Source organism: Falco biarmicus, chromosome 7, assembly GCF_023638135.1.
Source record: "Falco biarmicus isolate bFalBia1 chromosome 7, bFalBia1.pri, whole genome shotgun sequence".
Classification (NCBI taxonomy): Eukaryota; Metazoa; Chordata; class Aves; order Falconiformes; family Falconidae; genus Falco; species Falco biarmicus.
The window spans coordinates 25,033,156-25,057,911 of record NC_079294.1 but is presented as its reverse complement, the minus strand read 5'-3'; the positions used below and the strand labels follow the sequence as shown (position 1 = coordinate 25,057,911).

The following is a 24,756-nucleotide window of genomic DNA, read 5'->3' as shown; positions in this document are numbered from 1 at the left end:
ACGGTTTTGTTTATATGTTACGAAGAGGGCGGCCGCTTCCCGCGGATTTCCGCGGCTCTGGCGAACCTCCCCGCCGCGGGGTACACGGGGGCGGGGGCCGGCTCCCGGCCGACGGGGCCACTCGGCCCTGGTGAGGCCGCCCCGCCCCTGCCCCGCCGCCGTTCCCCCTCCGCGGCGGCAGGGGGCGCGTCAGCAGACGTGGCGCCTCGGAGCGCCCCGCTTGGTCGGGGCGGCCGCCTCCCCGGTGCCTCTCGGGACAAGGCGGAAGTGGCGCCCGGCGGGGAGCGGCCGGCGGGGCGGCGGTGAGTACGGGCGGGCCGGCCGCGGGGGGCGGCCGGGCGAGGGCTGCGACGGGGCCTGCCTGCGCCCTGCGGCGGCGGGGGACTCTGCGAAAAGAGGGGCCGGCCCGTGGCCTGTCGCGGTGCTCGTCGCGGAGCGTTTTCCCTCCCGGGCCGGAGCTGCGGAGCTCGGGAGCGGAGCGCGGCCCTTGCTGCCGGGCGGAGCCGCCCACCCGTCCGGCCCAGGTGGACCGCGGCGCGCAGCAGGGCCCACGCCTGTATCGGCCCGGGGGCCTGCCGGTGAGGAGGGCCTTCGCTAGGGGAGGACGGTTGCGGGGGCCGAGGCACGCCAGCCTGTGCTGCTTCAAAAATGAAACTGTGCCGCGGTCTGCGCGGCGAGCCTGGCCAAGCCCCGCCGTGCCTGTCAGCGGCAGGGGCGCGGGGTCGGGCTGGTTTGCCGCGGGTGCGAGGGGAAGCCTGGCTGGGGTGGCTCTGGCTTGCCCGTTAACTGCCCGGGGGTGCCGGCCGGCAGCCGCAGGAGCACCCGCGGCCGGTGGCTTCCGAGCCGTAGCCCGGCCGGCATCACCTCGCTGGGGGGCTCTGTTTTTCCAAATGTGAAAGTGAGATACTCGGTGCGTTCTTCGGGAGCATGTTAAAGGTCTGTAAGCATAACCTGCAAGAGAGGTTATGCTATCAAAAAGAGATAGCTCTGTTTGCTAGTAGAGGCTGGCAGTACTTTATATTTATGGCAATTTTATTAATGTGAGTAGCAAGTAATGATTGCAATAGTACTTTCTATCCATTCGTCCGTTTTAGTTAGGTCACAGTCAGTCTTATCATACTTAAACGGAAATCTCAGCTGTAGGTGGGAGGGAAATGTCGTGGTGTATCTTACACCCAGTAGTTAAAGCTAGCTGGAAGTATTTATCCGTGTTTGCATCATGACAAGTTCTGCATGCTGCAGAGCTACCCATGAGCTATGTGGATTTTGTTGTGTCTTAAATACCATTGACAGAATGGCTAAGAAACTATTTATTTGAAGCTTTGGGTGAGGGAGAGAAAAAGGAACAGAGGGAGGCAAAGTTAGTAGCTGCATTAACAGCCTGTTTAACATCTCCAGTGTGTTTTACCCTGTGCTCGCCAACTGTGTCAACACTGGCGAGCAAGCTGTTTTGTCTTTCCATGGTATGAAGGAGCGATGAAACTAGTCCCACTAGTATCAGAATGAAGAAAAGTCACAGAAGTATGCTGATAAAAGCACTTGGATTATTTTCATGGCAGGTGTCACTCTGGGCATAATTCTTCGGCATGTTCCACATTACCTTCATCTTTTCCTAGGAGCTAAAGATTTGTGAAGCTCAGTCAGGCTCCACTGAATGAGTAGCCGTCAAGAGATAAATGGCTTTTTAGGTTTATTATTTTATTTTTATTTTATATTTCAGTTATTGCTTTCTATTTTAAAAATGCTACTGTATTTTAAAAGACAATGCAATGCTAGATTCTTACGCTGACAGAACTTCAGACTGAAAAAACATCAGAGGTGAACATGTTTTTTCTTTTGTTGAACTTTCATGAGCTTAATATGTCAAGAAGAGTAACTTTTGTGTCTCAGTAGCACAAATTAGCTAAGCAGTTACAAACAAGTTTCAGATCCAGACTGTCAAAACTAATGATAAAAGATTCTGGATATAAAGCATGTCAAAAAGACAATAAAAGTAAAGGTAAGGTAAAGTAAAGTGAAAAGGAAAAATATTGTAGTTGTTTCAGAATGTACACTGAATTTACTGTTTCTTTTCTCAGGATTGCAAATTGTTTTATTAATGCCAGATATAAGCTTAATGCTTGTTGAGGTAGATGGTAATTAAATCTAGCCTGGAGACTGTGACTTGCAGAAATGACGTTTGTTCATAGCCGTGCTTCTCCCTGCCTCTTTTTGAAGTACTTTCTGTCTTGATGTTTACTTTGTCCTCGTTAAGGTAGTAGCATCTTAAATTCTCTGCAGATCCGTTGAGGGGTGTAGAAAGGCACAATGCGTATCTCTGAGTGTTTCAGTGTGCAAAGGGAGAGCAGAAGCCAAAGAGAGCAGTCTCGGCCAAAGTAAAGAATTAAGTAGTATTACTCTTCTTAGTAACAATACTTTCCTTGTATTTGTTAATCTGAACAATTCTCAGTGAAATGTCCCTGGGAGTTAATAAATTGAAGGAAGGCTTAGAAGGGGATTTTGGTTTGGGTTGGTTTTTTGATTATGGAAAAACCCATGGAATGTTTTGGTGTTAAATACAGTATAGTGCCCTTCCACTGCTCACTAAAATTAAATTTGTTTTGACACACTTAACTGGGATAAAATATGAACATAACTGGGAGTATGCGACTCCTACATAGCCTGCATAACACTTAATCATAAAAATACATACATGATTAAAGCCTGACAGCATTCTCTCCAAGCAAAGAGAAATCACCTGAAAAGCTTCAGAAACCCCCAAAGGTGTGTCTGCTCCAGCAGCAGGAGCTCTTTAGAGTGTCTAATGAGCTTTTAATGTTGTTGTTTGATTGTATTTGCCTCAAACAAAAATTCTTTTAAGTCTTTAGGTTCACATGTTAAATGATAAGTATGGTGGTTATCCAAAAGACTTGGAAGTCTTAACAGTTACTGCTATTAGGGAAAAAAAAAAAGTATCTCAACAAAGGGTTTGCAACATGCTTGCAGCCTTTTACAGGAAACCAGAGTTTGGGTTTTGTAGTTACCAGTTCTGCCCGAATCTTTATTCCTTTGGCTTGTCTAGCTGTTTGATAACTGTGATATGAAAGTGTTTTATAGGTATTAATTAAAGGGAACTTGCATCATTTTATATGTTCTGCCTGGATGAAGCCACAGTAATGATGGTTACAGACTTAATAATGCAAACACACAGTGCTTATCAGTTGTCAGTAGACCAATGATTAATATGCCAGGGAATAAGTGTTGCAAGTATTGCTTCATAAACAAATTATCCAAAGTCACTCCGCTGGTCTGTCAGTCTCATGACCCAGAAAGCTAAATGTACAAAACTGTTCTTGGCAAGGCAGAAGAAAACAGAAAAGTTTGGCCAGTTTTTCTGTCCGTGAGGTGTTGAAGGCATTTCCATTACTGGCTGTGTGCTGGCCAGGCTGCAAGGAGATTACGTTTGTGAACTTCAAGTAAGAAAAGGGATTAGAAATAGTCTTCTGTATTGATGTCCTTATTTCTGTGGCTTCTCAGTGTGAATTTTCTAGGAAATGGCAATAATTGTTGAAGTCAACTGTATTCAGTACTTCCTGACTAGTATTCCAAATTTTCTGTTTCATGGTAACTGATAACACTCTGTTGACAGTGTTCCTTCACCTTTGCCAAATGCTCAAAGGTATCATTTTATATTTCAGTATAAATAGGATACAATACCTGCTTTTATTTCCTTCCTATTACTCTAATTATAGTGCAATTTCCCAGGCAATTTTAAGATACCTTCTGGTATCAGTAATATTCTTTGATTTAGAGCAGTTTCTGAATTAATCCTTTGTGTGGCTCTTTGGAGCATGAAGATTTGTAAAAGTCCTGCCTAAACTCCATTATACTATGGGCCTTAACAAATCAGAGGTTTGTTGTGTGTGTTAGTTTAAAATATGGGTGGGTTTTAATTGTGTTTTGAAATTGTTTTTGTTGATCATAACATACATTATTCTTGCAGGAGTTCGCTCTTCTGGTCTGACTGTGCTATCTCAGATCAACCTAATCATTTTGTAATGCAACAGTGTAAATAGCAACGTAGCACAGGTTACTTAATGAAGAAAGGTTTCATTATGGTTTAACCTTGACGTTGGAAGAGTGGTATTGGGACTCCCTATAGTCTTAACTGTGTCTTTTCTGGGGCATGGAGTTTTGATCCTTAGGGCATTCCAGATTTCTGCAGCACAAGTAATGATCAAACAAATTCAGTCTATTGCCATTTGGCCTGGAAAGCACCTTCTTTTCTGTTGTCAAACAATACAGCCATTGCCTTGGAGAGAGAAATCAACCTTTGCTGTCCCAAGGACTTTGAAAACCTCATGTGTGCAAGCTAAAACCCATTATCCATCTAGCCAGCAAGTCCAATAGGACTTCCTACCTCTAGGAAAGGGCATTTCAGGTGCATTACCAAACATAGTTTTAAGGCTTTCTCTGCCTAAGAAGCTTCACACTAGCAAAACCCAAGAATTACCATGTAACGATCCAATTCAGTTTCAGTTGTTCCTCAGTTGGAAGGCCGGATGTTACCCAAATAAAAAAGATCATAGAGCAGGCTACCAAGGTGTTCAATGTGTTAAACTGTCAACATCAGAAAACAGAGCTGGGGTGTAGACAAGGTATTATAGATTGGTATTTGCCTGCTGTTGTATTTAACTCAGTTTTGTTCAGCACAGAGAAAGAAAAACAACCTTTATCAATAGGAAGAAAACCTGGTGTGGTTTGGGGGGGGTGTTTTTTAGGTTTTACTTCACTGGTAATCTATTCCTTAATCAAAAAGAAAGCGTAGCAATTTTTATATGAATTTTGGGATATTTACTGGTTTGGGGTTTAAAATCCATCCTCTTCAGCCTGAAAATTATTTGAATTCCCCAGGGGAGGAACGTGCAAACCTGCTACGGTAGGCTCACAAATTGTCTGCTCCACCTTCATCGTGAGAAACGCCTTCATCCACATTCAAAGTATAATCTTCTCTAATTGGTTCTGTAGCACCACTCTGTTCAAGAAGATTGAATCTACGTTCCTACTCTTGGTAAAATCAGTGCCACAAGAAGCAGAACTAATTTCTACTACAGTAGTTACAACTTGTAGAGGAATTGTTTTAAACTATAGTGGAGTAATCAGGCCTCAGTTAATGGTCCGAGTAACAGCAATGTGGATGTAGATTTGAAAAATCGTGCCTTGCCTCACATCTATAAATATATATAGAAGGAGGAATATTTTCCTCACAGGTAAGAAGAAATGGATAAGAGGAGGAGGAGGAGTCCTATCTTACATAAAACATAAGCAGCATTAAAAGTCTGGCTCTTAATCACCTTCGGTTGCCTCTTTGTGCCTGAATTATCTATTTAAAAAGGGGGAAGTGCAATGATACTTGCACTTCTTTTTTTATGAATGCCTTGGTCATATGCAGACAAAAAGCTCCATGTGGGAGTGAAGTATATCACTGAATAAGGGGATTTTTGTGTGAGACTGGGATGTTGACTGGTTGCAGTGACTCATTCATTAAAATGACTGTGGTACCGGATTTTTGTTTCTGTAAACTGAATGTACATACCTACTATGTCTATAGAAACAATTTAAATGGGCAAAGAGAACTCCACTGGCACAGCACTTAAATCTACAAAGTGTTAAGCCATTGAGATCATAGCGAGTTAGATCCTGTTTTCTTCCTTAAAAGAACAGTATTTCAAATAGTATGGGTTTTTTCCTAGGAACAGCAAGAGTTGCACACGTCTTTGCAATTAATGTGACAGCTGAATTTGGGTAAAGCCATTGTATTTTCCTGGTTGCGACTTCCTGAATTCATTTGTGACATTGCTAAAGGGATATATGTTCCTCTTTCCTTTCTTAGTCTCACTAAATATACCCTTGTGGCTTGGAATAATATGAATTTTTCAGTCCTAGGATGACTGTGGATCCTAATATCCTGCATACTAACATTCCCACTCCATTGGCCCAACTTAAGTTCTTGTGGTTTTTTTGTGAAATATGGCCTGTGGACTAATGACCCTCTGCAGCAGCTGTTAAATAAAAGTAATGTTAGTTTAATAATGGAAACAAGTTGTTGGTTTTTTTTAAAAATCCAGAGAAAAGAAGACCTACCAATGGCATTTTAAAAAATCTGTCACAAAGCATCTTTCTAAGCATTGATTCTTCTGCTTCCATTCTAAGTCATTAGGGGAGCTGCTCAGTTCTGTGGGATTAAATTGATAGTTGTTGAACTGTGTCTGAGCCAACCGCTAAGAATTTACTTGGTTTTTAGTTTGTATTTCTGTTGTGTTTAGGAGCCTTGATTATGAGCCTTGATTATATTTTCAAGCATTGGAACAGGCTGCCCAGGGAGGTGGTGGTATCACCATCCCTGGAGGTATTTAAAAAAAGTGTAAGTGCAGTGCTTAGCGACATGGTTTAGGGATGGAATTGGCAGTCCTCAGTTAACAGTTGGACTTGATGATCTCAAAAGTCTTTTCCAACCTAAATCATTCTGTGATTGTATAAAGCCTGTTGTGGTAGATAACATATAGGGATAATACATGGGGGCAGAGAACAAGAATAGAAGTAAACATCACTCCTTAGATCCAATTCCAGGAAGCTCTGCTATAGAGTTACCTCTGCATAAAGTGAGCATTGCTGACCAGTTCAGTACAAATCTAAACTGTCAAACTGTGCTTTGAGACTCTGTACCTTAATGGTATTTTGGAAATGTTAGAAATGCTACTCTTCAGATACTTCTCATACCTCTGCGTACCTCAGCAAAATGGAAAGTCAAATATTTACACCACAGAATAAAAGCTCTGGTTTGATTCTAACTGTAACTGACATAAATGTGATAACTTTGCCAGTTTGGTTTTGTTTGGTAGGTTGCATTTTGTTGTTGTTGTTTTGGATAACTGCAAAAAAAGCTCATACAGTGTCAGCATTGTTTATCATGTAAAGTGTACTTCTGTAATGTTGCTTGTGTTCAAAATATATGTCCAGTAAATGCCAGTTGAGGCTTTGTGTGATTAGTATTTCTGTTGATGCGATGTTAAGGTGTCATGTAATAAGTACCCAAATAAAACTACCTGTATGTCCTCTTCCTAAGCATGCACATTTTCTTAAAATGACTAGTGATGTTCAAATTCTGATCAAGGCAGGGAAAAGTTCAGTTTTGTGAGCTTGTGGTCAAGGTAATCCTGTTCATTTTGCATCCTTCGCTGCCCCCAGAGTCTGCAATAGTGATGCAGATCAACAATCCTTACAGCTGAGCTCTGGATTAATCCTTAGATTTCCATCCCTAATATGCTTTAAATTATGTGATGGTGTAAGGTGTTACACTGAATGCAGTAGGTGAACATTGCAAGAGACCTTTGGCCTATACTGCTGGGCAAAATGTCAAATCTGGGCTTAGTGGGCTTTTGCATGCCTGGCTCTGTAACCCTCAGTGTACTCATACTGCCTTGCACCTGGTGATAATCTCTTGTGTTTCAAAGAAATTCATTTATAGAAAACTAACCACAATAGGATTCTAAGAAAATGTTTGTAACCATTAAAAAATCAAGGGAGAGAAAAATTTCTTGGACTTGTAGAATTTATATTTGTTATTTAGACCTTTCCTAAAGTTCCCTCATTCAGTGTAGAAACACTGGCAATCTGTTTGGGGGTACCAGCATTTTTTTTATTTCGTACCTGTAAGTTCAGCCTTCTTTGTGAGCAGTATTTTAGAAGCAGGCTTTGCTATTCACTGCTCTTCAGGGAGCTGTGACTTTTATCTTCTGTTCTTTCTTATCTTCTATGTCCCTTGTCCTCCCTGCAGCTAGACTGGAAGAGGGAAAGGAGAGCAAGAGCTCCGTTTCAGTACTAATAGTTTGTAGATAGCTTTTGAGCTGTGGAACTATTAGCCTTATCTCATGTATAGCTTCTTACTCAATTTAAAGTCCTGTTGGCAGTTTAAAAATGTTATCAGTGGTGCTGTATATTTGAATTTCACTTGCAGCACAGCATCTGATTGGTTGGGTACTTGGACTTGCATTTTATTTGTGGATACGCACCTAAACTGATCTGAAAACTATATTGTGAATTGCTGTATACAGAAAATGTTAATAACATTTATTCACTGCAAGGAATATATGAAACTGAGCTATTGCCATCCAGTAAACTTGGTTTTGTACAGTGGTGTTTATGCAAATTATATTATGATGCTTTAGAAGTAAAAAATTCTGAAGGGGTAAAAAGGCATTTTCAGTAAACATAGCAAGGACAAGGAATATTCCTCTTTTTACAGAAATTAGGTAGGCAGATGAAAGAGATTTCAGAAAAAGAGGTGTGTGCGTTTTGAACTAGGCTGACAGGATGCAGTACTCTTTCCTATATACCACAAGATAAGTGAAAAAGATAGATAACAGAAACTGGGACAACACAAAATCGGTGATTTTGAGTAGAATCAAATCTGCACCACTGTTCCAGTGTTTCTGATTGGAAATAACATTTGTTCTTGCCTGAAAAGGAAGGTCTTGGAATATTTTAAATTAACACAACTTTTTGTCATCTTGCAGAGCATTTCTGTGTAGCACTTGTTAGCTACTATGAGCTTGCTATATAGTAGTAACAGTTGTGGACCCCGAGACGTGGAAAGCGGCTGCTGTGCAGCCATGGCCAGTGCCTGCAGCGTTGGAGCAAAAGATGACAGCGTAAGCGTCAGCAGTGGAACTGGAAACCCTCCAAGCTCTTTCACAGAGGAAACACAAGGTTATGATGTGGAGTTTGATCCACCCTTGGAAAGTAAATACGAATGTCCAATCTGTTTGATGGCTCTTCGGGAAGCAGTGCAGACACCATGTGGACACCGTTTCTGCAAAGGCTGCATTGTCAAATCAATAAGGTAAAGAAAAATTTATGGAAGTTGCTTTTAAGAAGAAATTCACTTAGCAAAGCAGAGCATTTTAAGGGCAATGTAAACTGAATAGAACTGCTTGAGATGCATTACCAGTGAGTGCTAATAGAACTCTCACAATGTATAATTCATTAAAGATGCTTTCTAATAATGAACATGCATGGCCAAAACATCATGAGTTTTGGAGCTTTAGACATTTTGCCATTTATACAAATTTACCCAGGTTATGAATTAAATACTTGATTCAGTAAACATTAAATAATAATTTTTTAAAAGTAGCCAAATCCTCCAAATAAATTCCTTTTTCAGCCCAGGATTATAAAACCTGTCTTTTCACTATGATTGTTTCTTTTGATAACTACAGGCAACTACAGACAACATGGTTTCTTGGTGCATATAGGGCAATTCATGCTTTCAGTTCTTTGCTTGAAATCAGCAGCTTCCTTGTTTAGCTGGAAGAGAAAATGTAATGAGGAAATAGTCTCAAACAAAGCGTTGAGAGCGAAAACTAGGTGGCATATGGGGGAGTGGGAATGAGATATGATGGCAAGAACAGGCAGGGCTCATGAAAATGAATGACTGAAAGAGCAAGGAAGGGCAGAAAGTACACTGATAAAGTGTACTTCCCTGAAATCTGGAATACAGTCATCAGTGCCCCACATGTGTCCGTGAGTATTGGAACACATTGATAGAAGGCTAGATATTATGATGTAGGGGTTTTCCTTCTCAGTATAAGCCAGATTTTTTTTCTTATCAGTTGCTAGTTTAGCTCAAATGTCACAGTACTTTGGTAGGAATCTAAATATTTGTAAAGATCATCAAACTGTCCTCAGTGTTACCATACAATGTTGGTTTTCCCAGGCATTTATTTTTAGCATGCAAAGTGTACAGTGTTTTCTTGATTGGTTTTCCATACCATTTATTCATAGTTCTATTCCATTTCTTTTTCTCCATGGTTCATTATTTGTAGCTCACTACATGAATAGTATGCCAGCAGTGATGTTCTCTGAACACAGTATTTTGTGGGGTTTGTGGGCTTCTCTGTAGCTTCTGTCACTGTTGTATCTGATGCTACTGTATTTTTTCATGGCATCCCTTTAGATCAAGGAGGGAAATGTTGGAGTTGAGAAGACAAACTTGATTTTGCATTCCTTACATAAGATAGCAAAAGAGCAGTCTGTTTTCCTTTCCAGCAAGTGAAGAAATTTATTGTGTTTACAGCACAGTTCTTGTTAATATTAATTTCATCAGTATTTCTGAGAAAAGGATGTAGATTCATTGTCCATGCAGAATATGCACCAGTGTTCACCCATGAAAAGTGACTTGCCTGTGGATTCTGCAGGGGAAGCTGACATACTCTGTTCTCCACTAAGCCTACCATGAGATCACTCTGCTCCCTTGCCTCATTCACTATGTTCCTGCTTCCACAAGAAAAGTATGTCAGGCCTTACCCAATGGCATCACTCAATGGTATTTGTGCCAGCTGGCTGCATGGAAGAAGGCAAAAACCCCAAACCTGAACCTGTCAGCTCTGACTCTAATCCAGTTTCTTAAGCACATCAGTTAGCTTTACTTTCTGGCCTTCACTTTGCACGTTCCAACCTAAATTCTTTCAAGAGGTTAACAAACATAATTTCATGCATGCTTGTAAGCTTTAAATTAAACATTTGTACTAATAAAGGCCGTTATTCCTTACTTGCTGTCTCTGAGCCTGCTCTGTTTGTTGGCAGCAGCAGTTTCTATAGTAGTCTTTAACTTCAGTGTATCTTTAAACCTTCTTCCTGGAGTGTGATGTCTATAAAACCTGAAGGTAAATTAGTCAGTACTTAAGTATACTGAGCTTTAGAAATATCTACTCACCAATCATTTCAAAGACAACAGAATTCCTATGTTGAAAACTGAGGGGAAAATTACTAAACTTAAAATTACCAAAAATTAGTGTCTCTTTCAGATCTGTAATAGCTTGTTTTCTAATCCTTCTGCTGATGAGCTGCACAGTTACAGTCATTGGTTAGAATTTACCACAGGACTGAGTGAGGAACCGCAGTGAACCCGTGCTCAGAAAGCAACATCTCATACCAGGTAGAGAAACTTCCTTCTTAAACCCCAGACGTGGGAAATAGTTTCTCTTCCTTTTTAAATTAACGGAGTACTTGTTCTGCTCAAAGTTTTAGGTCTGCAAACAGTTTTTGCTTCTTTACTCCCTTTCCCTATTTTGCTTCATTTCTGTAGATAGTGTTGACTGTTTCAGTGAACACTAAACATAGGTAGAAAGCATCTTTCCATCTTGGAGACTATAGATCATCACACTGATATTTGAGATTTTTCAGTGCTAGTAAATGTTTTCCCTCATTCTCCACTGAAATCCATCTCTGGAGTGCAATTTGAGTGATTGTTTGTCAAAGCAGAGCACACAACTGAAGTGCCAGACCCCTCTGAATCCCTGAAGGGCTGAAATGCATGCTTAGTTGGGATCCATGGATCAAGCTATTGGTTTGGAGTATGTAGTGTCTACAGTACAATATTGATTTGGAGTATGTAGTGTCTACAGTACAATATTGATTGATGTCATTAAGAAGCTTCTACAGAGCTAAAATGAAAATGGAAAGTGATTTTTACATTCTCTAAGTACTGGGGGTTTTTTATTAAGTGATTGTCACAGCCTTTATTTGATCAGGAAAAAATTGCTGCTGTCTATTCCTCATTTCCCCGCTGTCTAGCTCAAGTGAACACAGATATTAAGGATTTTAAATGATAAAAGATGGACAAGTGAGTTTTGAGTAATTGCTTCTTGTGACTTAAACAATTTTAATTGTCCATGTTGAAGAAGCTGCAGCTACAACTAGAAAGATTTTTTTAAAAACCTTTTAAAGAGCTGGAGTCTTAGATCTTACAATGTGAAGGACATGATTAGACCAGATGGATTTGATCACGGTAATTATTTGCCTCCCAGGAAGGCTTGGCATATTTTTAAATCTGTCTGAAGTGCTATGTATGAGTCATGGCACTGAAGAAGCTTATGTATCTAAGTAACTACATACAATAGTTTACAAATGTTACTGTCTGCAAAGTACTTGATTAGATATTCTAAAAGAACTAATTTCAGATACAGTAGCTAAATTAAATTTCACTCTAGTCTTTCTTCTCCTGTATCTTGGGTCAAAGCTGACTTAGGGCTTGTAGTAGAGCTTGCCAACTATCAGAACCTCTGTTTATCAGAAAAGCAGAATTATGAGCTGAAAAGAAGCAGCAAGGAAGGCTTTGAGTGCTAGCAGTTCATCAAACAGCCAGCATGGCTGCAGTTAAAAGTGTATGCTGACTGTTTCAGTTTCTAGGCTAAACTATTGAGTTGCTAAAATCATGGAGCAGGCTTTTTCTTGAAAGAAAATTATTCTGGTTTTACTTTTCATACCTAGATTTTAATTTCAAGGGAAATTATAGGAATATGTGTTGTACTTTGTAGCAGAAGATTATTTTTTCACAGGTACTGTTGTGGGTGGCACAGCTCAATATGATAAATAATTCCAGCATAGGAAAGCCTCCAGTGTAGTGTAAATTAGAACCGAGGTGCATAAGCTCAATGCTGGGAATGTATAGCAACATTTTTGTGGATGGATTTAAGCAGCCTTTTAAACACAATCCCAATACTTGTAAATGATGTTTGAACTCTGTTTAATATACTACTCTTTTTAAGGAAAGAGTAATTTTTTATTTTTTTTACCAAAAAAAAAAAAAATTAAGGAAAGAGTAAATTATTGCTCTTTCCTTAATATACTCATTGGAAGATTGTCATTCATTCTTATTTTATCCTGTGTCTGCTAGTTATTTAAACTAGGGATCTGGTAATCATTATTTAATCTGTTGTTGGCTGCTATTATACAGTTAGCTTTTCTGTGTAGAAATAAGGCTGCTGTTTTACCAGAAGGCCTACTGAACTATACTTCACTAAACAGGGTATTTGTAACCAAGTTATACCTGTGAAAACTGATTTCCTGTAGGTTGCCTGCAAAATGAGGGAATGTTTCTGGGTTGTGACAAAGATCAACATGCTGATCATGGCTCAGGGAGCTATGAAACAAAACAGCACGCTAGGTATTTTCTTTTTTTCCACTTGTTTAGGAGTATGACTATCAGACTTGTGGCGAGCTAGCTCCTGCAAGCAAGACCTATGAAAGGAAGTTCACTGTCTTTTTTTGAAGTCTCAACTTTACCCCCGCTTCCTCTGACAGTGTTGCTGATGAAGGAGTTGCTGAGCAATTATTTCCTTTTCCAACAAAGAACAAATTCCCTCCTGGTCTCCACAGCCCACTAGGTTCTCCTTCCCTTCATGCTTGCAAGCAGTGACAATGATCTGGCCTTTGATCTTTGCACCACAAGTGCTCTCTGACATTTTTCCGCCCCATGGATTTTTCCGTTTTACTGCTGTTTCCATTAGCACTTCAGCTCAGAAGCTTTGATCCCTCATGCCTCTTTAACTGTGTTAATTGTAAAGAGATGGGTTGACCTACTGCTTTCAGAAACGAGCTGATACTGTATATTTTTTAAAGGAAAATTTGGTGGAGGCGATCCCTTTTTTTTACTCCATTTATAATGATTCTTGTCTTTAAATGCAGGTAGACAGAACCTGATGAAGTGGAAGAAGCTGTTGGTTCTCTTGTGCAAGTTGCATGCACCATGTTCCACCATTAGAGTCTAAATTGTTACCATTTAGCACTGACTTTCAGTCAGTTTGCTGTTCAAATGGCTTCAGATACAACACCGGATACAAATCCAGTGTAATTTTCATAGGTATTAGTTACTTTTGTGTCTGGAGGTTTTTTTCACCCTTTGTTGTACAAATAAATAAATTGAAGGATGACCAACTGATCAAGTGGTTGTACAACAAAAACAGCAAAATGAGCTATATGAAAAGTAATGCCAAAATTATTAAATCCATCTGGAAAAACAAAAAAGACACTTTTGCTTTTTCTCTCAGCTGTGATCATCTTGGCTGTTGATGAAGTGAGAAAGAAAGAAGGTCCAAGAATCTTTAAAGGATTGTTTTAAAGTAGTATGTGAAATATTCTTTGATGTTTGAGCTATGTGAAGTACGTATAGAAATGGAACCGTAAGTTCTTAGTTTCTTTACATCCTCCTCAAGTTTATTTCCAGAGTATCTATCATGGCATTTGTCCAAATAAAAGCTACTGAGTTAGAAAAGTGCTGGGATCCCAGTCACGCCACCTCTAGTGAAACTTGTCTATTGCCAAGTTCTTTGTACATTTCATACTTTCTGATAAGTGCCATTATTTTCAAAGACTTCTTTAATGTGTTATAATTTGGCCACTACTGTCTTGCTAGTGTAAAAATATTTTAAATGAAGGGCAAAGGAAACTTGGAAACTTTTTGTCCTTTCTTTTCTGTGTTGTAGAGATGCAGGTCACAAATGTCCAGTAGACAATGAAATTCTCCTTGAAAATCAACTTTTTCCTGACAACTTTGCTAAACGGGAAATACTTTCATTGACGGTTAAGTGTCCCAACAAGGGCTGCAGTATGAAGATGGAGCTGAGGCATTTAGAGGTGAGAAATACTTTTCAAAATATGGAAACTTGTTTTCATGGACAAGTGAAAATTCAGAATAACTTAACATAGATGGTTGTACCTGATACCTGTTTATGCTGATTCCATGCGTTGTTCATTCAAGACTATAGCTACATGTACTTGGGGGGTTTTTATGTGTCTTTAATTGAAATTAAGTGATTCTCAAATGAACATCGTAGTGCATGAAAATTGTACTAATGCAGCTTTCTCTTTAGGATTGATTATTTTTGTCTTTTGATCAGCTGTGTCTGTATTTCACACATGTTCCCTGAAGTCAGTTTAATACTCCCTCAAAGCAGCTAGATCTACTAGTTGAAATAATTGTTTTGGGAAATAATATGCAAAGTTAAAAGGATAAACATAAAGCCAATTATTTTATTTTTTTTTTACTTGAGAGCATTCTTAAAGCTCTGAATACAAGAAGTCCTGATTTTAGTAACAGGACAATAAGAGGCTGATAGTAAAGCCAGCATAAGCGTATGTGGATTTGCTTGCATGAAGGTAAGATTGCAGTTTGTTCGTCTTGTACTGTGCTTTATCTTGAAAACAGGTGAGATGATAGTACCAGTTTGTAGTATCGAATCCGTCTCTTATCCTTGTTCAGGACCACCAGTCGCAGTGTGATTTTTCCACTGTGGAGTGCCCACAGTGCCAAGGAGCCTTCCAGAAGAACCATCTGAAAGAGCACATGACACAGGAGTGTCTGAGGCGTCAAGTCTGTTGTCCAAACTGCGCCACATCTATGGCATTTGAAGATAAAGAGGTACTTAGCAAGAGTCTGTGTTTCAACATCCATTTGCATGGGTTTACTTGTAAATGGAATATCAGTTTTTAAAGCAAAACCCCAAAACAAACAAAAAACCCCAGAGCTTTTGGTCTAGAAGAGCTCTCAGTGCTGCGTAGGTGAGAAGCTGTGTTAGTTTAGAACAGATGTGTGTTGAGTCCCGATAGCAGCTGCCATAGTGCTGTGTTTTGTATCAGTAGCTAGAACGGCGGTGATAACACACCAGTGTTTTGGGCACTGCTGACCACCAAGGCTGGCTCTCCAACATTCCCCCCACCACCTCACCAGCAGGCTTGGGGTGGTCAGGATCTTGGGAGGGGACAGAGCCAGGACAGCTGACCCAAACTGACCCAAGGGATATTCCATACCCTATGATGTCTGCTCAGATATAAAAGCTAAGAAAAAGGAGGTGGAAGGTGTGGGGCATTTGTTATTGACGACATTTGTCTTCTGGAGCTATGTCTACACATCCTGAAGCCCTGCTTCCCAGGAAGTGGCTGAACATCGCCTGCTGATGGGGAAGGAGAGAATAACATCCTTTGTTTTCCTTTGCTTCCATGCATGCGACCTTTGCTGTTGCTTCATTAAATTGGCTTTATCTTGACCCACAAGTTGGGGTTTTTTTCATTTTATTTTCTCCCCTCTCCCCCGCTCCCCCCCTTTCTGCTGAAGAGGGGAGCAAATAGAGCAGCTTGGTGGGCACATGGCATCCAGGCAAGGTCAACGCACCACAAGGTGAAAGCTGAGGAGAAGATTGTGCTTAAATACAAACTTCTTGGGAATCCTGTGGTGTGAAGAGACTTGCATAAGCACAACCGATTTTTTGCCTTACCATCAGAGAGACCATTATCTGCTGCCAAAGTAATGCACAAAGCAGTTTTTACATTTACAGGTTTTATGCCTGGCAGAAAGGATGTGTCAGGAGATGCATCTTTTGGGGATATGTGCTAACACACAAGAACACAAGACCAAAATAATTTCTGAATTCTTTTCCTGTCTCTGCATTTTTTACTTGGGTGATACGGAGGATAGTCCTTTCCTTTTTGAGCTTCTTTCTTTATCTGTATGTGGATGTGTTTTATCTCAAGAGCTATTAATTTTATGGTATCGTACTGTGAATTGTCAAACAAAAATAACTTGTATAGTCCAACAATTAAAAAAAAAAAAAAAAACTTTTAGTATAGTTCCACTGCAATTAACATGAATTTCAGAAAATTGTGGATAAATTCAGACTCCTTTGGAGCCTAAGAGCTTTAGGAAATAATCTACAACTTTATGAATTTCTTGTATGAGTCCAGGAAAAAACAATAATTATAGAAAACATACTATTCATGGTAAGGGGATTCTCTTTGTTTCATAGTTGCATACAGCTAAATGCAAAGCTTGAAATGTAAAAAATTGAAGATCTTATCAGGGCGCTCTTTTAAATTGTGTAACTTTATTGATTCTTTCTTCTCTTTTTCTGTTTGATAACTAAGCTTCATGACCAAACCTGCCCACTTGCCAATGTATTTTGTGAATACTGCAACACAGTGCTCATCAGAGAGCAGGTAAGAGACTACCTTTCACCATCTTTAATCCAGGTCAGATGTTTTGTATTTGCATTGCTTCTTTAATCTGAAATTAAACTTGAAGAAACGATTTGTCTACTAGATAATAAATCTCTACCTGCCTCTTTTTGAAAATGTTGCATCAAGTGCAGGTATAATACACTTCTAATGCTGCTCCAGCTGGCAGTCACAATCTGATAAACCTTTGTAGGATTTTTGGCTGCAAATCACATTGTTTAGATATACTGCTTCTTGGCAGGGTCCACACTGCATGTTTTTGATACTGAACGAAGGTTAAAGAATACCAAGCAGCTGCCAGTGTTGTGGCTGACATTAGAAGACAAGGCTTTGATTTGGGCAGAGAGGGAGAGTATTTGTAATTGTAAAGCCACTGTTGGGAAGTAGCTATAAACAACTCAATATCAAACTGTAGATGCTGGCTGGAATTCTGCTTGTCCATTACTATTGTAATAGCCATTATTTTTTTTTCTATTCAATAACCACTTACTTGATTGACAGGAAAATGGTAAATATTATTTAACTTGCAGTCTATCCCTGCCTGAATGGGATGGCAACTATGTTAATAACCTTGTTTAAATTAAAGAATAATTTTGTCAAATTGGAGAAACACTCTGAAAAACAGGATTGAGTTCAGTAACCACAAAGGCAAAAATCTGTTAGGTAGAATAATGAACTGCAAAAATAGGGAACAGAGATAAAACTAGGTAATGGTTTAGAATTAATGACTGACCCATATTAAACTTGTGTTCTGCTTCATCATGATATTTAAACAAGGCAAACATACTGAGGTTACGTAAACAGGTATTAGGCCTGTGAAACCCAGAATTTTCCTTTGTTCTATTTGGGGCTCGTAATGCCTCAGCTGAAGCTGTCCAGTTTTTGAGGGTGGAGATGGGTAGGGAAGATCCAGAGCAGTTGGGGTAATTGGGGCTGGAAAACATGGGCCATAAGAAAAAATGAAGTAATTTGAGCTTTTTGAGGAAGAAGATAACGAAGAGAGACACAATAAAAACATGCAAGTAGTGCTTCAAAAGGGAAGAAAATATAATGTGATCTAGCTTGATTGAGGATAGGCTAGAAACCAAAGGCATTTGTTCTGGCAAGAAAACCTAAATGCTTTCTGATGCCTAAGGTAAGAACAAAGGCAATGAACTGTTAAAGTATGTACAAGGAAGATGCAGAATTTTTATCATCAGCTAGCATTTTTCTTCAAAACTTCCATATATGTTTCAGAAATTATATAGGTATAAATTGATCTGACTTCAGGTACCTATTCAGAATCCATCCAGTCATACTCTCTAGGCTGTTACAAAAGAATACTCATGATGGAAAAATTAATTTCAAGTTTGGTTTGTTTTAGATGCCTAACCATTATGACAATGATTGTCCTACTGCCCCAGTGCCATGTTTTTACAGTGCCTTTGGGTGTCCTGAAAAGGTAAGTCTTTTATCAGAATCATGAATTGCAGACCTTGCACATGTTTCTGTTGTTTATTAGTTTGGTTTTTACCGTGTTTTCCTATTCTTGTCTCATTCACTAGCCCACATCCTTAGTGATTGTGGGGAATTTTTTGTTTTGCGATATCTTAATTCTAAAGTACTACATGTTGATAGATTGCTTTTCAAAAGTCTTTTTCAAATTTAATAAAATATGTGAATGATTTGTTTGATGAACTTGCTTTTATTAATTAGTGTTTTCTCAGCTTTCATGTGAATAAAATAGCTTCTAGCGTTTCTTCCAAAGTTGTGACCACATACAGTTATGACTTCTAGAATTCAGTGAAAAAAAAATGACAGTGCTTTAAATTTGATTAAATTCTAAAATTACTTAATCTGGGTACTCTTATTTCTAGTTGTTTAATACCTCTTTGTAAAAATGGATCTTTTCCCTTCATCATTTCCACGTCGGTTTTCAAAAACCTTTGTATTGGGTACTTTGGGACATTTTAGCAAATCATTGATGAAAATACAGTGCTGATTTAGAACACAGAAAAAATACTTAATGTATGTTGATCACTAACACTTTTTCACCATGTCGCTATTTTGAGTTGAACACTGTTTGCCCAATGGCGTTTGAACTTCTTTTGGTTGTTGTAACAGTGATCTTAAATTTGGAGCCCAAGTGCTACTTTGGTACATTACCTTGTCCTCGATTCACATAAGAGAAGCAACTAGTTGTTTGATTTTCTTCAGAGCCACATTTAAGATGTGATTGCAGATAATGTTTGATACGTTCCTAATGCCACCTCTCTTAAATTCTAGATGCAAAGGAATGAACTGGCACGACATATGCAGGAGTTCACTCAGGTTCACATGAGAATGATGGCTCAGAGTTTTCAAAATATCAGTGTTACTGCTACAAATCCTGTACCCTTCATCAATGGCCTACCCTTTGAGCCTGCTCTCTTCTCACACGTGTCACATGCCGCATATGATTGTAATCCAGAAGTTGAAAACTTCAGAGAAACTATTCAGCAGTTGGAAGGTCGTCTGGTAAGGCAAGATCACCAAATCAGAGAACTCATTGCCAAGATGGAGACACAGAACACTCACATGGCAGAACTCAAACGTACTATTCGAAATTTGGAGGGAAAGATTACTGAAATGGAGGCGCAGCAATGTAATGGTATTTATATCTGGAAGATTGAGAACTTCAGTGGACTTCAGAAAGCCCAGGAAGAAGAGAGACCTGTTGTGATGCACAGTCCTGGCTTCTATACTGGAAAGCCTGGCTACAAGCTGTGTTTGCGCTTGCATATCCAATTACCAAATGCTCAGCGTTGTGCTAATTTTATCTCTCTGTTTGTCCACACTATGCAAGGAGAGTATGACAGCCATCTGCCTTGGCCTTTCCAAGGCACTATACGACTTTCTATTTTGGATCAGTCAGAAGGCCCTGAAAGGCAGAATCACGAAGAAGTAATGGAAGCCAAGCCAGAGTTACTAGCCTTCCAGAGACCAACAATTCACCGCAATCCAAAAGGTTTTGGTTATGTGACTTTCATGCACCTGCAAACCTTGAAACAAAGAACCTTCATAAAGGATGATACCCTTCTGGTGCGCTGTGAAGTGCTAACTCGTTTGGATTTAAACAGTCTCCGCAGAGAAGGATTTCAGCCTCGCAGTACAGATGGAGCTATGTAGCCCCTAAGTCTTAACCAGAGGAATGGAACCACTTCCACCACGGGTTACAAGTGTGGTTCATCATCCATACAGGCTGCATTTGTAAAGATTATAGTTGCCAACATAGTTGATCTTCACCTGAATAGGGTTTTGTTGTTGCTGGTATACTTTTTTTTTCTGTATGAGGTCATGTGTTCAGATATTTGGTATTGTTCTCTATTAAAGTAATAAGCTACTTCTGTAGCAAGCTAACTAAATGAAGTGTTGTTAATCAAAACTTAACTGCCTACAGGAAAATGCTACTGAAGTACCTGTACATCTCCGTTTGGTAAAACTTAAGTCGTATTAGAAAAGACCTGTAAATCTTTGCATCTCAGTGCCTTGGAATAGATACTGTAGCAGGGAAATAGCTAAATTAGTAGAGATGGGGGGCGGGGGGTTGGTTGTTTTTCACAGAGCTTGGGAAAGTTAAGACACTTTCTATATTGACTTATCTAGAACTTTGAATTGGCCATGCTTCTCTTGAAATCTGAAGTCAGGTTAAGGCTTTGCTCACATCACCTAGGGTTGAGGTGTACTTTGACCCTTCCCTTCTGCAAAGTTAGCTTCAGGAAGTTGCATGTTGATGTAGAGTTGATAGTAATATTTCTGAAAGACGTGGTAGTGTTGTGGAGAAGGCCGAATTCTCTGAGATGAGTTCACTGAAGAAATATTTGTAATGTGGTCTGAAAGCACTCCCCTAATTCTCTTTATTTTGATAGCTCTTTCTGTAAGTGTGTGCTCCAGGCCCAGAATGTCAATCACGATCACCAGAGAGATAAAATACAGCATTTGAATGAGATACCTTTGTGCTGGTGGGGTCTCCTTCTAGTGCTGGACATTTTTCAGGTTGTGAGTGGATACATGAGCAGAGGTATTTGCTAATTGGATAGGGTGATGCAGAATTACCAAAGCTTAACTTGTGACCTGCATCTGCTCGAGTGATCTTCTGGTGTTCTGAGTGATGCATGACCTGTGTTGTCTCCTATGAATTCTCAGTGGACAGCTGGCCATTTCAACATCCATCTGTTGTGAGTACTCCTTGTCCCATTAAGGCCCAGGAGCTGGGCCACCCTCAACGCTTTGGAGGGGAAGAAAAGCCTATTAATTAGGCAGTGTGAGGAAAAATTGCAACCCTGTTTGCTCTTAGGAAAAAATCTGGCGTCTGTAGTTACTCATTCACTAAACACTAGATTCACTATGTCAAGAATTCATGAGCTTCCTAATGTTGCATGTATTATTGTTTTCTGTGCTGATTGTTTGTATGCCATATAAATGTTGGTTTTGGCCAGTCAAAGCTAAGTAGTTCAAGTTCACTGGTGCTGAAAATTTTAACTTATGGTGCTGGTAAAGCTCTGAATCTTGTATTTAAAAGGAGGGAAAAAAACCCCATTTTGTTCACCCCATAACTTAAGTACACAGTCTGATACCGAAGAAAGGACCAAGCCATACGTAAGCCACAGGTATATTTCTCCAAGCTAGTGAAACAACTTAAAGACTTGAGACACTGCAACTTAAAAGATACTGGAGAGTATTCCAACTATCTGGCCTCATCAAAGCAATCCCATGGGGATCATCAGTGGGGAAAATGTGTATGCTTAATAGATATATATATCAGGCTAATGAGAGACTAGTACAGTATATTCATTTAGAAGCACGCTCTGCCTGCGTGTGTGAGATTAAAAGTTCCAGGACTCAACTACCACTTTGTTCATCATACCCAGATGAGTAAAATTTATTTTATGAGTAGAGCTTACTAATTGAAGAGGGAATGTGTTCAACGGAGTATTGTTGCTACTGAAACATAAACTTCCTGGCTAATGGTAATTGTGGTCAGTTGTTGACTACTTTAGTGTGTTCTGTGTGTTTGGATGACAGGTGAGCATATATTACTCAAAATAGGAAAAGATCTGTGCTTTAAAACTGTCAAACTTTCTTTTTTTAAACCTCTTAAGTAGTTTGTATACTGAATAGCCTCATCCTGTTAGCTGAATTGGTTCAGAGTGTCTTCAGTTAGAGCATTGCTAGCAGTTAAACCATTCTTAACCAAGAGGGTTTTAATGTGTGTGACAGTCCCCAGACCCACTATATACAGAAGGCATTGTATACTAGTTCTCCAGTCATTTTCAGACTACGTTAGTTATCTATGTTTTTCCAGGATGCTCAAAGACTACTAGTCTTCTGGCTCTCTTTTTTTTTGTTTGGATTTTTTGGGGGTTTTGGAGGGGGGTGGCAGAAGAAATACTTAAAATTTGAGAGCTTCTTCCTGCAACAGTTCCTTTCTCAACTCTACTAACTGTAGTTAGTATCTAGTGATACTGACAAAAATGTCCTTAGTCTGTGTTGTAATAGTTTATACCCAAGACCCACTAAGTGCATTAATACTTTCTTTCCTTTTGAAGCTTTGCATTATGAACTGAATTTTTGCTTTGGGCCTTATCTGCAACATCTGGTATACTTACGCCCTGGGGGGAAGCTCAGTTTGGCAGGTTCAGGACTTTAAATGTTTCAGGTTAATATTTGTACAAAAGCACAAACCAATAGGGAATAGAAAGCTACTGCATGTATAATACTGTATTGGCCACAGTAAAATGAATGCTTTATTCACTGCTGCTATTCTACTGGTTTTGTATTTGAATATCACCAAGTAGAACTGAGTGATGCCAAATTACTGTAATGCCAGCTTTACATGAGAGACTTTCAGAGCTAATTTGCTAAGTATCAGTTAAATCTTACTGTCATGAAAAATTATAAATGTTAATGAAGTGTTTATTCATCTACGTGTTCCATTTTCCTTTCTTCCTGCACCTTCCAAGCTACTCATCATTTTAACTGCAGTTCCAGAGCTTTCTCTCACAAATTAGAACATCATCTTATGGAAGAACTTACGAGTTTACATTGCTACAATCTTGATGTATAGTTAAGTCTTCAAGATTACCATCTTTTATTTGAACTTTTCTAAGGTTAGCATGAAGAGATCTAGTTTTATGTGAAAGTATATTTTCACAGAAACAGCTTCTTTTTTCCCCTTCCTCCAAATCTGATCTTTTCTTCTGAGAAATCATTTTACACATGGTCAATTAAGGTATAATTGCTAGAACTACTTAAATAGAAGCAGAAAAGTATGCAGTTTCAAGAGTTGTCTCTGGAACAATTATGAGGAAATGTGGGGATTTAACCAGTTTCCTGTGTAATTTCTTCAGGCATGGGGTTCCTTGGTTCTGTAACTCTTGATGCTTTGCAGCATTACTAGATCTCAAGGTGGTTTAGAAAGTGACTTAGCTTCATTTATCTTCCAAATTTCTGTTGTCTTGAATGTGTTTTAAGTCAGCCACTGTTAGTATGTGTATTTGCAAAGCTGCTATGGCACATATTTCCCAATTATAATATATTGCAAATGTGTTTTCTTTTTGCCTCTGAATGTCTTCCCCTGCAGGGCAGGGAAAATTATTTTACTAAAAATGTTGGTCTCAATGTGAGATGTATAGACCTGGTTTTTAAGTGGTCTCATGATATGCCTGGTCATGTTTGCTATCAAGGGATTAAGCTTGCTAATTTAATAAAATCAGGGTGGCCTTTCTGTTCTTGTTTAGAGACACTTTCACATCAAATATATTGATGATGGATGCAAAAGATTATTCTGGGGTCAGCATTTGTGTTGGTTTGCATTTGAACAGAATGAAAGTACTCCTGTTCCCTTGGAAGTATTGATAGATTGTTTAATATATTTTGTAATTAATGCACAGCTCTATTTCTGACAGGATTTTAAAAAATAAACTAATTAAACTGTACACTGTATGTTGCATCTTTATTCATGTGGAAGGCTATTCAAAAAGATTAACAGATACAGGACCTCTGGAGTAGTTTCTCTGTCTTGCTGGTTTTTAATGAGGGAGAGACCATGTATGGTAGCACCAAGAAGGTAAAGAATGTATTTCAAGATAAAAAGTTTCTGTCATTTATAAAGGGTATCAACAGTTTTATTCATTACTAGAAGACAGAGCTAGTATAATTCATAATAAAATAAGTGTTCTCATGATCATCTTGTAATTTGAGATGCAGCTCTGAAAAATACTGCACACTATCACCTCTCTGTGACAAATATAGCAAGCAGGATGGGGCCAAAAACAGCTACAAGTTGAAGCTTAGTTGCAAGATCTCAGATCAGAATGTCAGTAAGAGAAATGTTTTTGCTTTGTAGTGACGTGCTAATTTATCTCAGCCACAGAGGCATTCTGGATCTGTTTTTTAACAGCCTCTGCAGGAAAAGAAATCTTGATCTTGGACTCTGGGCCTTATAGAGTGTATAAGGTTCAAAAACTTCTAATTTTTCTAAGGCAACTTAGTGGTATTTACTAGACATATCTAATGCAGTGCAGTTAATGTCAGGTTAATTACGACTTTCTTTCATCAAGTTGGTCCTAATAGCTTCTATGAGTAATAGATAAGAAAGCATGCTCAGATACAAATATCTGTTGTGGTAATACATTTTTAATGCTCCCTATTTTTAAGAACACTAAAATCTTTTGATGAGATGAAGTAATAATGGCCTTTTTTTAAACAGGAAAAACAGGCATATGCAGCTGCACCTATGAATGGAAGGTCAACACACAGAAATAGAATATACCAGCCATATATAAGTATGTTGACACGTATGCAAATGTCTTATATACCTGTACGTTTCTGAAAAAAACTTTGGTTTGTACTGCTAAACTAGATGAGGACCAGAATATTCTGACTAAATACTTTATTGGACAAATACCA

At 39.2% G+C, this 24,756-nt stretch overlaps 1 protein-coding gene across 2 annotated transcripts; it reads left to right on the top strand.

Annotated features, from left to right (window-relative positions):
- The first annotated feature begins 188 nt into the window (after positions 1-188).
- TRAF6 (TNF receptor associated factor 6) lies at positions 189-23,783 on the top strand. Of its 2 annotated transcripts, none has more exons than XM_056346048.1 (7): positions 189-302; positions 8,556-8,881; positions 14,304-14,454; positions 15,080-15,238; positions 16,738-16,809; positions 18,191-18,268; positions 19,093-23,783. In XM_056346048.1, the coding sequence occupies exons 2-7, from the start codon at positions 8,586-8,588 to the stop codon at positions 19,972-19,974; spliced, it is 1,638 nt and encodes a 545-aa protein (XP_056202023.1). In that variant the 5' UTR covers positions 189-302; positions 8,556-8,585; the 3' UTR covers positions 19,975-23,783. The 2 variants fall into 2 exon arrangements, with proteins under 2 accessions (XP_056202023.1, XP_056202024.1); XM_056346049.1 differs by lacking the exon at positions 189-302 and adding an exon at positions 375-578.
- The last annotated feature ends 973 nt before the right edge of the window (positions 23,784-24,756 follow it).

What these genes read in the sequence shown, in the direction of transcription:
- TRAF6 (XM_056346048.1), top strand. Translation starts at nt 8,586, where the DNA reads ATGAGCTTGCTATATAGTAGTAACAGTTGTGGACCCCGAGACGTGGAA. An exon ending in CAGTGCTCATCAGAGAGCAG is followed by an intron (nt 16,810 to 18,190) that starts GTAAGAGACTAC and finishes GGTTTGTTTTAG; the next exon opens with ATGCCTAACCATTATGACAA. An exon ending in CCTTTGGGTGTCCTGAAAAG is followed by an intron (nt 18,269 to 19,092) that starts GTAAGTCTTTTA and finishes CTTAAATTCTAG; the next exon opens with ATGCAAAGGAATGAACTGGC.